The sequence below is a fragment of the Pithys albifrons genome, chromosome 6 (assembly GCF_047495875.1).
Source record: "Pithys albifrons albifrons isolate INPA30051 chromosome 6, PitAlb_v1, whole genome shotgun sequence".
NCBI classification, from domain to species: domain Eukaryota; kingdom Metazoa; phylum Chordata; class Aves; order Passeriformes; family Thamnophilidae; genus Pithys; species Pithys albifrons.
The window spans coordinates 32,538,966-32,554,169 of NC_092463.1; the positions used below are offsets into that span (position 1 = coordinate 32,538,966).

Below are 15,204 nucleotides of genomic sequence, written 5' to 3' on the forward strand. Positions count from 1 at the left end.
GCTACATTATTGTTAAGATCTAACATTAGGAAACCAGCCATGAGAAGATGTTAACAAGATTGCTTGATGTTGTGGCCAAGTATGGGAAGCTTCAGTTTTATGAAATTACGGAGTCAATGTAACAGTTCACCACCATCCAAAGAGGAATCACCTGCTCTTGGCGACGTGCTCCTCCCCTCTGCCTTTAGCTGGTGCTGGCAGATCCTTTGGTAAATTGAATGCAGGCACCAGAGCACCACAGTTTGTAACATCTCACTGAGGTAAATAAAGAGCAGCAAAATACCTTTCACCTGTCACAGTGGATGCAAGGAGGTAGGAGCTGAAATTAGGACAGAAGGAAATAAAGGCAATGTCAGGAAGGAAATAAGGTCTGGCTCCTGTAATAGTGAGCTGTCACATCAATTTTTGTTTGAAAGAGTAAGACTTGAGGTTTTATTTTTTCCCCTGTTAGTATGTACCAAAAGTTTTGAATGCTAATGCAGCTTTGACAATGTGCTCTGGCTGGAGCAGTAACCTGCTTTTGATCATCAATGCAAGCCAGTCTTAAACCACTAGATGAAGAAAGCCTTAAACACCAGAGAAAAAATTGTCAAAGTTTAGGCTCTATTTTTACAGGTTTTGCAGGACAGTTGGAGATACACATCCATTTATATAAAGTTGATTATATTTTGCAGAAAGAAACAGATGCCAAGTAGAAGTCCCTACTGCTTAGTCCTGCAAGTTACAGACTCATATAATGTACTAGAGAACAGCAAAAAGAGACAATAGTCTACATTTGAAAGTGTAGGTTATGGGTCTGTTGTGGTTTGTGCAACATAATCTCAGAGCTGTTGTGTAGATAGCTGTCCTAAAACGTATAGCCACATGGTGCCACATTCCTGTCAGTAGCAGCGAAGATGTGATACATAAACTAGCCTTTAGAAGTCCCCATTTTGCCAAGTGCTATTAAACAATAGACTTCATTTAGCAAGATCCTTTTATAGTTGTCTCTTGGTAACCTCTGCTACCGAGGATGTGTATAGATTTGCTTACTCTGGGGACCTTCACCTGTAAACCCTTGGAGACAGTTCCCATGTTGATACCTTGTAAACCTGTAGTTAATTTACACTATCATTCCCTGAATAAACCGTTATATTCTGGGGAGAGAAATCAGAGGAAAGACAGATACAATCCCAGGAATATGTAGTGTCTTATTTCTGTAACCGTTAATCCATCAAACTCCTTCAGTTTTATTTTTAGACTATTGTGTTTAGCTGGAAAGGGCTATCTTTAATATCTCCCCGAGCTTTGTGTCATCAATCGGACAAGCGCCCGCAGCGAGTCACGGTCCCAGCAGGTCCATCGGGGCCGCTGCTGGCCCGGGGAGGGGGGCGAGAGGCCGTGTGTGCGCACGGAGGATGCGCGGCCGCGGAGCCGCCTCACCCGCAGAGCCGCGCTGGGAGCTGAGCTGCGCCGGGAGCTGAGCTACGCCAAGTGGGAGCTGAGCCGAGTGGGAGGTGAGCTGAGCTGAGCGGGGCGGCCCGGGGGGCTCCGCGGGCCGGGTGTGCAGCACGGACGTGCGCGGTGCCGCGGGCAGCGGAGCGGCAGCCCTGCTCGCCTGCGGATTAACGGGAATGTTCTGCGGAAAGAGGGCTTTTTTTCCCCGAGAAGGAGGCTGCAGAGGCGGCTGCAGCGGGAGGGCTGCGCGGGCAGTGCGGGGGCGAGGCGGGGATTGTTCCCAGCACTGGCGTTTTCAGCCATTTTTGCCTCAAAGACGTTTCCATCCAGGTGCCTTGCACCGAGCGGCTGCAGCACTGGGGCGTCTTTGAATGTCTGGGATGGAGAATCGGCAGCTGTGCATGTGTCACGGAAGACAAAGGGGACTCGAGGGGGGTTTGTTTATCCAAGGCATTGGAGTTACGCATTTTAATTGTTCTCTGATATGAGGGGGAAAGAAGCTTTAAGAAAACAAGCGTTCAGATTAAAATTCAGCCTCTCAAGGGGACAGTAAGTGGTGCTTGGGTGTTGGGTTTTATTGTTGTTGGCTTGGGTTTGTTTTTTTTTTTTCCTGATTAGACTACACTGACCAGCCATTTAGTGAAAAGGATTCAAGGTAACACCTGAATTTGCTTCAGGTGGGAAAGAACATGCATGTGAAGTAGGAAGCCTTTTGTCCTAAGGCACAACCAAATTATATCCAGGTTTTTCAGCAGTTTCTCATTATTCATTTTTCAGTCAATGAAAGAATAGTGCTTGGAAAACACAGTTCCTACCTGAAGAGTTCTTAGTCCAGGGCTTTATAAAACAGCATAATAAACATGGGGCAGGGAGGTAGGGGTAGTGGAGTAGTGGTTGACATATTCTCATTAAATGAAAAAATTGATTCATTTTATTTGCGGTGACTCTTAATGAATGTTATGAGCAACTGCAAATCAGAAAATTGACTTCTGCAGTTTGCTACTTAGTACTTCTTTTAGAAAAGAAGAACACATCCACCCTATTTCCCCCTCTGCCCTCCCAGTTTCCAGCTGGCTAGACTTTCAGCTGCCCCTAGAAGCTGTGGTAGTAACTGGTTGTCCAGTAGTAAGATCAGATGTTATTTCCACCTTGTGTACAGGACTTCTTTTCCTCTTGCCATTTAAAATCAAATTTCTTTCTTTTTCACAGCATAAAAGTGGCTACCACTATGATAACTGCCTTGGTTTGCAACATGATATTTCTGCTGGCATTTGGATTGGCTTCAGCTTTTAGCCACAGCCCCAGGACGCCTGACAGGGTTACTGAAGCAGATATACAAAGGCTCCTCCATGGGGTTATGGAACAACTGGGCATTGCCAGACCTCGGGTAGAATATCCAGCACACCAGGCTATGAATCTTGTTGGTCCACAGAACATTGAAGGTAGCTTTTTTCTACTTTGAGTTATGATGAATTTATTAGAATGCTTTGGTAAGAATTAATGTTTTGTTTATAGATGCAGAAAGAATATCCTGAGCATAAAATCAGGGACTTCTTCACCATGTTGTTGCTTGATCTTTGCTTTTAAATCACTATCATCTTGTATCTTCCTTAACATAATGATTTTTGCAGAAATAGTGGGGTTTTTTAATGGACAGACTTTGCAGAAAAAGTTATGTTGTCTTAGCAGTGTCTGGTCTCTAGCACCTCAAAACAATGGGTTTACTAAAGTATATCACATATATGTTTCACATAAAATGAATGTGACCTATAGAGCCCAAATATCTTGGATTTTTAGAAACATTTCCAGACCAGAAGAGATCAAGTGTTTGCAATGCCATGCATGATAAAGAGATTTAGGCAAGGAAATCATTCTGTGGTAAGGAATGAGGACAGGAGGCATTCGAATGAGAATTCCCATGAATCATTGGCCCGTTATGTAATTCTCAGTACAGTAAAAACATTGTTACTTTTCTGAACTGTTTGTTTGGTGGGAGTGGGAGCAGGACACAGCTCTATCTTACATTTTTTATGATATTCAGTCACATCATATAGAATTTCCTCAGAGGATGAAGCATCAATCTCTACTCTGTTAAACAGTCCTGTGGGACTTTCAGCATGATTGTTTCTTGTGGTGGTACTTTCTTACAGCTTTCCTTGTGTCTCAGGTACTTCTTGGTCAATGTGCAAAACCATGAATTGAGCAGCAGAAGGAACAGTGTCATGGGTTGTAATGTTTACACAAGTGTCTTGTGCTCTTAGCACAGGTGTTGGCTGACAGGAGTAGTGAGGAGGATTGAGAGGGAACTTGCTGACTGATATTCCCAGCAGTATCCATATAAGCAATCAATTTACACTTGAGCTATAGAAGAAACAAGTACACGTGTTTTTAAATAACACCAGTACAAGGTTTCAGATTCTGAAGGATTCACCTATGGGCTTTCCACAACAGAGTCATGCTGTTATCACTAGCTAATGATTCTGTGTGCAAGTGCTAAAAAATTCTATGTGATAATAGAAAGGAAAACTGAGGGGGAAGGGAAGAAAGAGGTTTAACAATTATTACAATGTGTCACAGTAAAACAGGGTTTTCATCCTAAATACCATCATGTCTGAGCGGTCATTTACTAAATACTCTCATGTGGCACTGTCTGCATTGGGAATTTTTGCCTGAAAGTAATGGAGAGTAGGATTGAGGATGAAATGTTTATCACTTGTGAGAAATTCTGAGCTGCCAAAAGTGTTCACTTCCAGACATTTTTCAGACTGTAGACATTTTAAAAACAGGTTCATGCCATGCCAGCCTCCTCGCCATTAGTGCACTGACTCTTCTGGGGTGTGTTTTTTTCTCATTTTGACCAAATATTGTAGCTCAGCATTAAAAAAAAAAAAAATAAACCCTTTATCAATCAGAGCTAAGTAACTTTAGTATGTTCCTACAGAAAATTGTTTTACTTAACAAAACATTTTTGTCAGAAACAGCTCCAGCAGCAGAGACCTGCAGCAGTGTTGATAGTTGTGATTGCCATCACCTAGGATTCCAGAGTTACCACTGATTTTCAAAAGGCCAAGTTTTCACCCATTATATGTGTACACATGCAAGCAATGTACTGTCAGGAAAAATTAGTTTCTGTGGCTTTGGAATTTGGAAAAAAAATTAGACTGCCATAATGTAGACAATTTTATACTAGTAGCCTGATTATAATGAAATGTTTACAAATTTGACTGATTATTATAATAACCTTTTCCATAATAAGATACTAATAATTTTATATGCAGTAAAAGTATGATTGCTATTAGTTCACAAGAAGATTTCCTAATTATTCTCGTTTTCCGTCTCAGCTCTCTACATATTTTTGGTGTTATTTTGACTTTAAAATGCTGAAAACCAGAGAGTAGATGTGTTGCAAGGAACTATACATGGTCATCCCCATTCCTACTCTCACATCAACTGACCTCTCCTCAAAAAAAAAAAAAAAATTAGAGCTGTCTTGGCCATAGAAAGTGAAACTACAAACTTTTTCTATACTAAAGACAACTATGGATACTTTTCAGAAAATACTTTTAGCAGCATGCGTTCTCTTTCTGAAGTGACTACAAAAATTTCTTGTTGATGGATAGGAAAAAAAATATACAGCTTGTTAAGAGAAAGAAGTTATTGCCTTTTCTTATGTTAAAATCTATAAATATATAGAGCTTTTTTCTTCTCCCTTTCATTTGTCAATTTGCCTCTTACCTCAGGACAGGCTGCTGAAATAGGAATAGAATCTAGAAAAGGCCTGATAAAAAGTTTCATCTACCAAGAAATCGCTGTGAAGGTCAAAGAGATACAAAGGCGGTGTGAGCTCTCCTCCTTTGCTAGGGCTCTGTTAGTGAAGGGGAATAGGGCAAATATGTCAGAGAAATGGGAATTTGCTGACTGATTCCCTATGCTTGTGTACCACAGCCAGCAGATGGTGCGTGGCATGTCAGCAGGGCAGAAGCCAAACAGATCCTACATGATGAGTGTCAAGTCAATATGTTTTTAACACCCAAAGGTGCTATCTTAGGAGCAGCTGCCCTTGCTGGCTACCCAATAGATTTTCTTTCTGTACACCCCCTGATTCCTAAAAGTAATAAACCCATATTAACTACTCTAATTTCTCTAATAATATTCCCTCTCCTTGTTAATTCATCTTTTCAGAAAGCTATATTGGAGTCACTTAGCAGTGTCTATAAAAAGAAGGGGAAACATAGAAAAGCAAAACAAGAATTTTTAATGAGTAGCTGTGCTTCTGTAGTTACCGTTTAGGTTTATCACTAAAAAACTATACAAGCACTACTGGTCAATATTCAAGTTTTCTACAAATAAGAAAAGGGCTGTATCTATGTCAAAAGAGAACAATAAAATAAAATAAAGAAATAGATTCAGTGTTCAAAACCATAGAATTTAATTTTTTCTGCCTGGCAGGAATTTTATGAAGAAAGAGACCACTTTTTTTTCTCTCCCTCCTCGCATGCTTACATGTTTGTGCCACTATTTAAAGAATTCGGGGTTTGTTGTTTGTTTTGCTGAGGAAAGGAAGTGAATAGTTTTATAATGCAAATTTCAGGACTACAATACCACGCATATAAGAACAGTAAAAATCTCACTTAAACACACGGGGGCACCAGTAGTTCAGCTCGGGCAGTTTATTAGCATTTAAATTCATAATGAGAAATGTGAAATCCTATTTTCATTTTGCAAATATCATTGCCTACCATAAATTCAAAACAGCATAAAACCTCTTGTGTGATAGGTTTGTTTGTGTTTGGTTTGATTGTTTTGTTTTTATTTCTTAAAAGCACTTCAAGTGAAATTATTTTTGGTAAAAGTGCTGGCTTGAGAGCCTAGAGTCTGAAGTTTTTAATCTGTAAAAGAGGCATAATGCTGTCAACCTAAGTGACAGCATTAAATGATATCTCCTAAATCCTGATCATTTGTAGAAATAAGAAAATGTGAAAAATATGATGCCTCTTACGGAGGCTTTTGACTCTCCTGCAGAGACTGCTTATAACTACTGAGAAAAGGCTGAGATTCATTTGGTTATTTTGAAAGGAAATAAATACCTGTTTATTGCTTCAGAAAAATGTTGTTACTGTTTGCCTGACTCAAGAGAGTCTGGAATATTTTGCAAATATTTCTAACAACTGGTAGTTAATGACTTGTCAGCTCAAACTCTCTACAAATAGCACATTGCATGAAAACCTACTGTCTACAAACTTATGCAGATTACTCATGCATGTTAATAATGTCTATTTTGGTAACCTTTTAGTAAAAAGAAAACAAGTGCTGTGTTACTTTGCTGTCTGTCCTGTAACATACCTTCAAGAGTGCTACTTGTTTCCTACAAAGACAGTAAAATCTTTGTATTAGAAAGTTGCAAAAACTTTTGGTGCTGAATGCACTCAGTCAGACTGGTGCAGAAATGGCCTTTGCACTCATTTGCTTTTGGGCTGATGTGTGCTGTTCTTACACCTGAATATCTCCGGGCTTCTATGGGCGACTAGAAGTCAATGGTTATTCTGTGATATCTGGGGGTCAGCAAACATGGCAATGTGATGGCTGCAGCCTCTTTGCTCTAGTTGACACCCTCTGGGCCAGCACTGGGGGGTGGTACTGGAGTTCTGGCGGCAATAGGGCTGAGCTGGGCAGACCTCCCACAGCTCTGCTGATTCAGGGCTATTCTGTTGAGTGCAGAGAGTCCATGTAATCATTTGGGATTTGGGTTGTTATACCTGTTCTATAGAGAAAGTCTTGCTGCAATTAAGACATAAAGTTGCATTCACATTAGGACTGCTTTTGCTGAAGCACATGTGACTTTAATCAAGCACTGTGTTATGGGCCTGACATTTAACAAAAAAAACACAAACAAAACATAAAACCCAACATCACTCTACTAGTCTCTGCTTTCAGGTTTTGTTTGGGTTGTTTTGTTTTTTTCCCAAATTACTTAAGTAGCCCAGGAAATATGATTTCCAAATTTAACATGGACATCTTAAATTTGTAACATAAAATGGAAATGGTAAAACCACAATTTTTTATACATTAATATGGTAGATATCTTGGTTTGTAGAGGTCTGACTAAAAATACCTATTTTCTTTGTATGTTATTCTGAAAATTTTGGTGTTAAACATAACCAGAATTTGAGTACCAGGCAGTGGTGCATGTTGTGAGAGAGGTGCTCTAGAATGCTAATTTCTGAATTTAAAAGCTAATGATGGTGACAGACGACAGTGCCAAATGACAGCAGTGGCTTTTTTATCTGAGTGAGTGATACGGCACAGGTCTATGAAGAAATAGCACATAAAATGGTTATACCTCTAACTCCACAAACAGGAAAATAATTAGGTGGTATGACTTTATTTTTCTTAAAGAAGTGTCTTTGAAAATTTGACCCATAATATCCTTGATTCCATTTGAATTTAAAACCATGACAAGCAGTGAATAATAAAAAAGCCAAGTTGGTGTTTGTGTTGCTATCTGGAGATCATACTATGTTACCTCAATGTTTTTCACAACTTTCCTTCTTGAGGAGCAAGAGTGGGATCCAATGAAGGCAGTGGTGTTACCACTGTGGGCTCTGCCACTTCTGAATTTTGGGAACTGCCCTTCCTCTACAGACCAAGCTAGAGGAGGGCTGCAGGCACTACTCCTGTGTTCTCAGTGTGGCTGGAGAGATGCAGGGAAAATTCTCAAAACTGGAGTACTCATAAGAGAAGCCAGTCAATTGGGCACACAAGAAGAAAAGTGTATTAATCCCCGTTTCTCTCTAGATCTCTGTTATTTGCATGTAGGTCTGACTAAGGGACCTATTCAGATCTGAGGCTTTGAAACCTTTTCTTGAAAGTATGTCCTCTTCTTGTGACTGCAGGAGGTTCTGCAAGTGTCACATGCCTCTTCTGAGGAACCAAAAAGATAAAGTGACCCCAACTCTTAAAACCTCATACTAATGTTATGGGGTGCAGACTACTGCTACTGTTCATGAATTCATCTTTAATAGGTGCCACCAAAGGAGAAAGCTGTTTGAGATGGGACTCTTTCAGGAAAGAATGAGTGCAGGTGTGTAGGGATTCAGAAGTAGATTCTTATGTACCTAAAGGTAATTCATCAATTAGAATGGGATTTGTAGCCTCAGTTATTTTTTAGTACATTTTACTAAAGGAAAAAAATCCAATAAGAGAGGTAAGAAACATGATGAGAAAAGGGAATATGATAGCTTCTGTATTGTCTGATGCTGTATGGTAATTATGTTTTCTAGTATTGGCAGATGGTATATAGAAATTTTAAAATGAAGACGTAAAATTTTATCTACCAGTGAAATATAGTCCCAAATAATTTTAAAAATGTGCTAGTGAAGATCAGCAAAATTATGATGAGCTCTTGTTTTCAAATATTTTTCCCTACTTGTCTTTCACGTACCTAAAATGTTTTTACACCAATGCATATGGCATGAGGAACAAACAAGAGGAGCTTGAAGCTTTGGCCCAATCCCAGAGATTTGACATCACTGGCATAAGTGAAACCTGGTGGGTTGATGAGCCCCATGACTGGAGTGCCCTGCTGGATGTTTACAGTCTCTTCAGGAGGCATAGGCAGGGCACAAGAGGCAGAGGGGTGGCACTGAATGCAATAGAAGTGTTAGAATGTATGGAGCTCACAGTTGGCAATGGCACAGCTGAGAGCCTCTGGGTAAGAGTCAAGGGGCAAACAAATAATGTGAATGTCATTGTGGGAGTCTGCTACAGACCTCCCAGCCAGGACAATGATGTTTTTAAATTAGACTTTGAGGAATTAAGGGACATTTCCAAGTCAACTGCCCTTGTCCTTATGGGGCACTTCAACTTGCCACACAGCTGGTACGACCTGGGCCAGAAGATTCCTTAAAATCCTGGATGACAACTTACGGAACAGGTCCTAAGGTAGCTGACCCAGAAAGATGCCATCCTTGATCTGCTGCTTGTCAGAAGAGTGGATCTTGTGAGCAAAGCAGAGATTGGTGGCAATCTTGGCCACAGTGACCATGAAGTGATTGAGTTTAAAATCTCTGTTCATAGGAAGAAAAGTACCAGCAAAACCTCAGCCTGGACATGAGGAGAGCAGACTTCAGGCTGCTTAGGGAATTAGCAAGATCCTCTGGGAAAATGGTTTTGCATGTGCTGGGATCCATCAGTGCTGGTCACTTTTTAAACATCACCTCCTAAGGGCACAGGAGCAGGCAATTCCCAAATTTCAGAAGTCAAGCAGGCAGAGAAAAAGGCCACCTTGGCTGAACGGGTATCTTCTCTTGGAAATAAGGCAAAACCGGAAGGTGTATGCCCAGTGGAAGCAAGGTCAAGTGACATGGGGAAAATTCAGAGATGCTGATTGCCGCTGTAGGGGGAAAATTTGTGTGACCAAAGCTCAACTACAGTTGAAGCTGGTCAGAAATGTGGGGGACAGTAAAGAGTTTTTTCAAGCACATTAATTGCAATAGGCAATATAGAAATATCATTGGTTTGTTACAGGATGAAGATGGTCACCTCATAAACAGGGGCAGAGACAAGACAGGGGTGTTTAATGCTTTCTTTGCCTCTTCAACATGGGTGACAGACCAAGGGGTTCTCAGTGCCTTGAGCAAGAGCACCAGGACTGTGAGAATGATCCACTCGCAGTGGACCCTGAAACAGTGCAGGATCTGCTGTTCCAGCTGGAGTCCTACAAATCTATGGGGGCTGATGGGATTCATCCCAGAATCCTCAAGGAGCTGGCTGATGTAGTTGCAAAACCTCTCTTAATGGCTTTTGAGTGGTCATGGGAACCTGTAGAGGTCCCAGCTAACTGGAAACTGGTGAATGTTGTCCTGATTTTCAGGGAGGGCAAAAGGACTCTGGAAACTACAGGCCTGTCAGTCTCATTTCTGTGTCTGGTAAAGTTATGGAGAAGATTATTGTGGGAAAACACAATATTGAAAATCACCTGAAAGACAATGCTGTCATTGGTCACAGCCAGCATGGCTTCATGAGAGGAAAGTCCTGCTTATCCAACCTGATTTCCTTTTATGACAAGGTAACCCACCTAGCTGATCAAGGAAGCATACCCTGGAAAACAACTCTTGAAAATAAGAGGGTACAGGAGGGATGGATGTACTTCAAGAACTAGCTGGGACTTTGAGCAAGGCAGAGGGAATTGAATGAATATGAATGGGGAAATGAACAGGAAAGTTTTCTGAAGTTCAGTGGAGCAGTGGAGAGAAAACTCGGTCCTGTTCTAGGTGATTGTTGCATCCATGCGTCACATTACAGGAGTGAAAGGAGTATTTTTCCACGAGCGCGTTAACATTGATGGAGCATTTGTACTTCTCATGCAGCTGGTATCAGTGCTGGTGAATAGTGTTCCAGTCTTTCAGTGGCACATTTATATTTATAGGATTAAAATAGTGTCCCATGCCTTGTGGGATAAAGGAGGTCACTGTTTTCCTTTAGTTGCCCTGTTTCTCAGAGCCATGCACTACACGCATGGTCATTAGTGAGGCTGAGCTGTGGCAGTGACAGGAGTGTGCTGTTTGCTGGATGTGCTTTCCCTTCACTCTGCCGATGTGCAGTGGCTGGAAGGCAGAGTGGCAGAGGGACTGTGGCTGCCTGCTGCAGGTTGCACTGTGTTTGTAAAAAGGGTGAGCTTCTCCACACAGTGAAGTGGGAAAGCATCTGCTCAGACTGAAGGGCAAGTAAATATAGTCCATAAGATGACTGTTCAACCAAGGCAGGCATAAGAGATTGCTTTTTTCTCTTTGTCAGCAAGTGAGCTGCTGGATTTTTTTATTGTGTATACAATTTGAGTAATGAATAATAGTGACATATAAGCTACTTTTATAAATTTATTGTAAGGAGAATGGGCATTACTTTGGTCCTAACCATTTCACAATAAAAGCCTTTTATATCTTAAATATTTGTACTGTTTGTAATTAAAACATGGGATAAAATGGAATTGTTCATTCAAAGCAAGGTCAGTAATTGTGTGATGTGTATGGTTAAGGCTTTAGAAAACACATTGAAAGGAATTTGTCCCTCTGCAGAGAAAAAGAAAATTAGTCTTTATAGTTTCAAGAAACTTTGTGTCATTGAGAAGACAAGCTGACTCTGGAATCTGGGATGCCTGATCATGTATAGTTGTAGTGTTTTTGGCTTTCCTGAGGCATGCTCTTGAATGGTTAAGGAAGTTGGCTAGATTTCCATTTTTCCATTCTTTATTCTCCTATGCTTTTTCTCCTTCCCTATTCTCTTATTTAGCAGCTTCTGTGGAGTGGTCAAAATGTGATAATTTAAAAATTTTTTCAGTGCCTCTCATTTCCTGTGCTTAATCAATCTCAGTAAATAGAACAAATAGTCCAGATTAACAAAAGATTTTGCAAAGTAGTGAAGATGGTATTGCATCTCTGATTTGCTCACTCGGGAATCTTACGCAAATGGGATAAGGTATACCAGGCTTCCCCTGCAGCCCATATTTGCTTGGAGCTAGATGAAAATCATAAAAGTTGTGATTTTTGCTCAGGAAGAGTATTCCTCTGTGAACCCGGGAGGGGCTTGGTCACTAAGACTAGGGCATCTAGTATGACTAAGTAAGGGGCTTTAATTTTGGATCTTGGATTTCTTTACTCAGAATGGATAATCGTGATACTTTCTATTTAGTAACTCCTTGTTTAGACAGGCCAAAATACCTCTTTTCTGAATTTGTAAGTGGGGTGACTCTATCTTCACTGTGACATGGGAAATGGTTTCGATCAGACTGAAAGGCAAATTTGTCCCATTATTTCTCTTTAAATATTATGCAATCATTTTAGACTTTTGAAAATCCATTCTCATTGACTTTCTTAAACTGACTCTTCTGGAGAACAACATTGCCTGTTTGATGTGGAGGATTTCTGCCAGCAGCATTTTGTTTCAGCTGTGTTGTACGATACCAATACATGGTTAGCTGTAGCTAGAACTTCAGTGGACTAACAGCATTTCCATCAGATGTGTTTGAGCAGGTTAACATTCAGTACTTGCACAAAACTAATTGCTCTTTGTATTTATGTTCCTCTCCCCACCCCCCCTTTTCCCTCCAAGAATAGAGTGGTTGGTTGTATGGGTGGGAGACCCATACAGACAGCATTGCTCCTGCAAAGAAATGAGTTGAAATATATGCCTTTGAATTTTTAATCATTCCAGGTATCTCTAATTGAGATGATACCAGCAGCTGATGAGGTGAGAGGCATTGTTCTATTTTTGTTTTCTACCCAGCAACAGTTCAAGACCAGGACGAGCTGATTATATATGTGCATATATTTTAAATGGAATCCAAAGCTTATTTATGACAATACTGACCTCATCCTAAGTGACCTAAGTTTCTAGTTTATTCTGTAGGAATGTAAAATACCTCCACAGTCACACAGAAATCCTGCACATGAAAGGGAGCTGATTATTTTGGAGTGGTTTTTTTAGCTACTATGTGGCACAGAAAAGCCTGTTCATATAAGGAGTAAGGAGAGATGAGAAAAACATAGATTTATCTTGCCCATCCTTTCTCAGTACAAGGGTGTTTGTCTGGACTGTTCTGGATTTTTGCTAGTCCAGGTTTGAATAATTTAACAGTGGTGTCTTCTCATGATTCCTTTGGATAGGAAATTATGAAAAGTTCCTTGATATTTAGTAGTCTTGTCTTTTTCTTTCTGCCTGAAGGCTCAAGAGACCCATCTTGTGCTATTTTTGTAGCTGACTGTATATGTCTATATCACAATATTTTGACTTGGTAGCTGCAGTGTATTTAATCCTATTAAGTTTCTTCAAATCACTAATGTTATAATACCAAAACTAATGCAGCTTGAGAGTTACTGTACATAATATCCCTCTTTGCTATATTCATAGCATTTCTTTTTTATTATTGTAGTCTTTGCTGAGTGCACTATTTATCAAAGGTTATAAGGAATGAGTTTTGCTGATGCTATTAAATCACTCGAGTGTGCTAAATTATGGCACCAGAGCAGGTGCTATTGTCTCCAGCTCTTTTGGATAGAAAGGAAAAACCCTCAAGTTATCCTGGACATTTATACCTAAAGGAAACAATCCTTTTTATTAATATAAAAAGATTGGTTTGCACTCAGTCAAGGGAATTCTTGGCAGTCGGTTTAAACTTACATGTATATATAGCACACTGGAGCCTGCTAAGTACCTCTGTTTTCTTTATAGAGGGGTTTTGGTGCCAAGAGGTCTGCACCACATGCAAGCATAGATAGGCTTCTATCTGCTGGATTGTCCCATAGTCAACCACATTGTATACAGGATATTCAAACATGTATTGATTATGTGATTCTGTAGTTTACAGCAGAATCAAAACCTGATGCTTTTAAGTACATATATGTAATCAGTCTTCATGTGAAGGACATCAGTACAAAAGAAAAAATTTATGCTATACATTAAGCATTATATTAGATTAAATTTACATTATACATTTTGTTTTAATCTCATCACTAAAACATTATTGTGTTCCAAGCACCATCTTTGTTTGGACTATGGACTGTAAATGTATAATAAAGTTCATAGTGTGTATAATGCTATTCTAGTTTTAGCACTGTGTCTCATGGTCAGCTACAAGTGAAAACCTCACATAACAGAGATGTACATTATTATGGGGTACTTTTATATTTGTTACATATCTGTAAAACTTTTCTGCAACATTGCATTTACAGAGTAAGAGACTTGTACTTGCAGGGGAAAATTAGCACATTGATTAGTTTTGAGTCCATTGTGCAAATAAAAAAAATATATGTAGGGAACAAATAGGACTATGAAATATGGAAAGAACAAGTTCTGATGCAGACCCACACAGAGAACGGTGCCAGCAAGCAGCTGGACCTGACCAGCCACATACCTGAGAGACTTGTTATGGGAGCTTAAAAGTTACGCATTTTACTGTATGGTGTTTGGTTCAGAAAGTTTTCTGTATCCCCCCTTCCTGCAGAGTTGCCACCCCTCCTCTGTGGCTTTGTTCCCGATGACTAATCACACTGATTAGGTGTGGGCATTGTCTCTCCCTGGGCCAGGATGGCCCCACCAGAGGGGTGTCCCTTCCTCCCCCTTGCTGCCAATGTAACTGCCACTGCCGCCGCTGCCACGGCGGACGCCGCCAAGCCAGGACTTGCTGGCATGATCCTGCCGATCTGCATCATGCTGATACCTCTTCGGAATCAGCTCTGCCTCGAGGAGCCGATGTGGCTGCCTGCGGCACGCCTGCCCCTCCGGTCGGTTTCCGCCCTTGTCCTTACCCCATTGGTTATGTCACCCGTCTATCCCCAATTCCTGGGTTCCTGTTGGGTTTGATCCTCCCATTTTCCCTATTTGCTAGCCGAGCATGGAATTCACTTCCCCTTCTGGAGACCTTACCCAATCTTGTCCCAGTTCCAGCACCTTCTCCTCAGAAACCTTTAAAACCTTCATGATTTCGCAGTAAAGATGTTCTCACCACGGATTCATCTGAGTCAACAGACGCCTCTCTCGCGCTCCCTGGCTCGGAGGGATTTGCGGGGACTGTCTCCTAACCCCTCAACGCTGCATATATATATATGTCTGTGTGTGTGTATATATATATATGTAGGGGCGGTCCCGTGGTGTAAAGAAGAGCATTCCGGACTCTGAATCCCAAGGTCCTGAGTTCGAGTCTCAGTGGCGACTGTCCCTTGGCAGTTCAATGCCTCCCTGCCATCCGATCCTGTCAGATCTCGGATGCTTGGC

At 40.8% G+C, this 15,204-nt stretch overlaps 1 protein-coding gene across 2 annotated transcripts in view; it reads left to right on the forward strand.

Annotated features, from left to right (window-relative positions):
• Nucleotides 1-1,323: 1,323 nt before the first annotated feature.
• SCG5 (secretogranin V) overlaps nucleotides 1,324-15,204 on the forward strand; it is a 31,210-nt gene continuing 17,329 nt past the window's right edge. The window contains exons 1-2 of one of the 2 annotated variants that reach the window (XM_071558055.1): nucleotides 1,324-1,496; nucleotides 2,647-2,879. In XM_071558055.1, the coding sequence (XP_071414156.1) occupies nucleotides 2,666-2,879 (214 nt within the window). In that variant the 5' untranslated portion in view covers nucleotides 1,324-1,496; nucleotides 2,647-2,665. Of the gene's footprint in view, nucleotides 1,497-1,540; nucleotides 1,987-2,646; nucleotides 2,880-15,204 lie in introns of those variants that run through there. The other variant, XM_071558054.1, reaches the window with a different exon arrangement.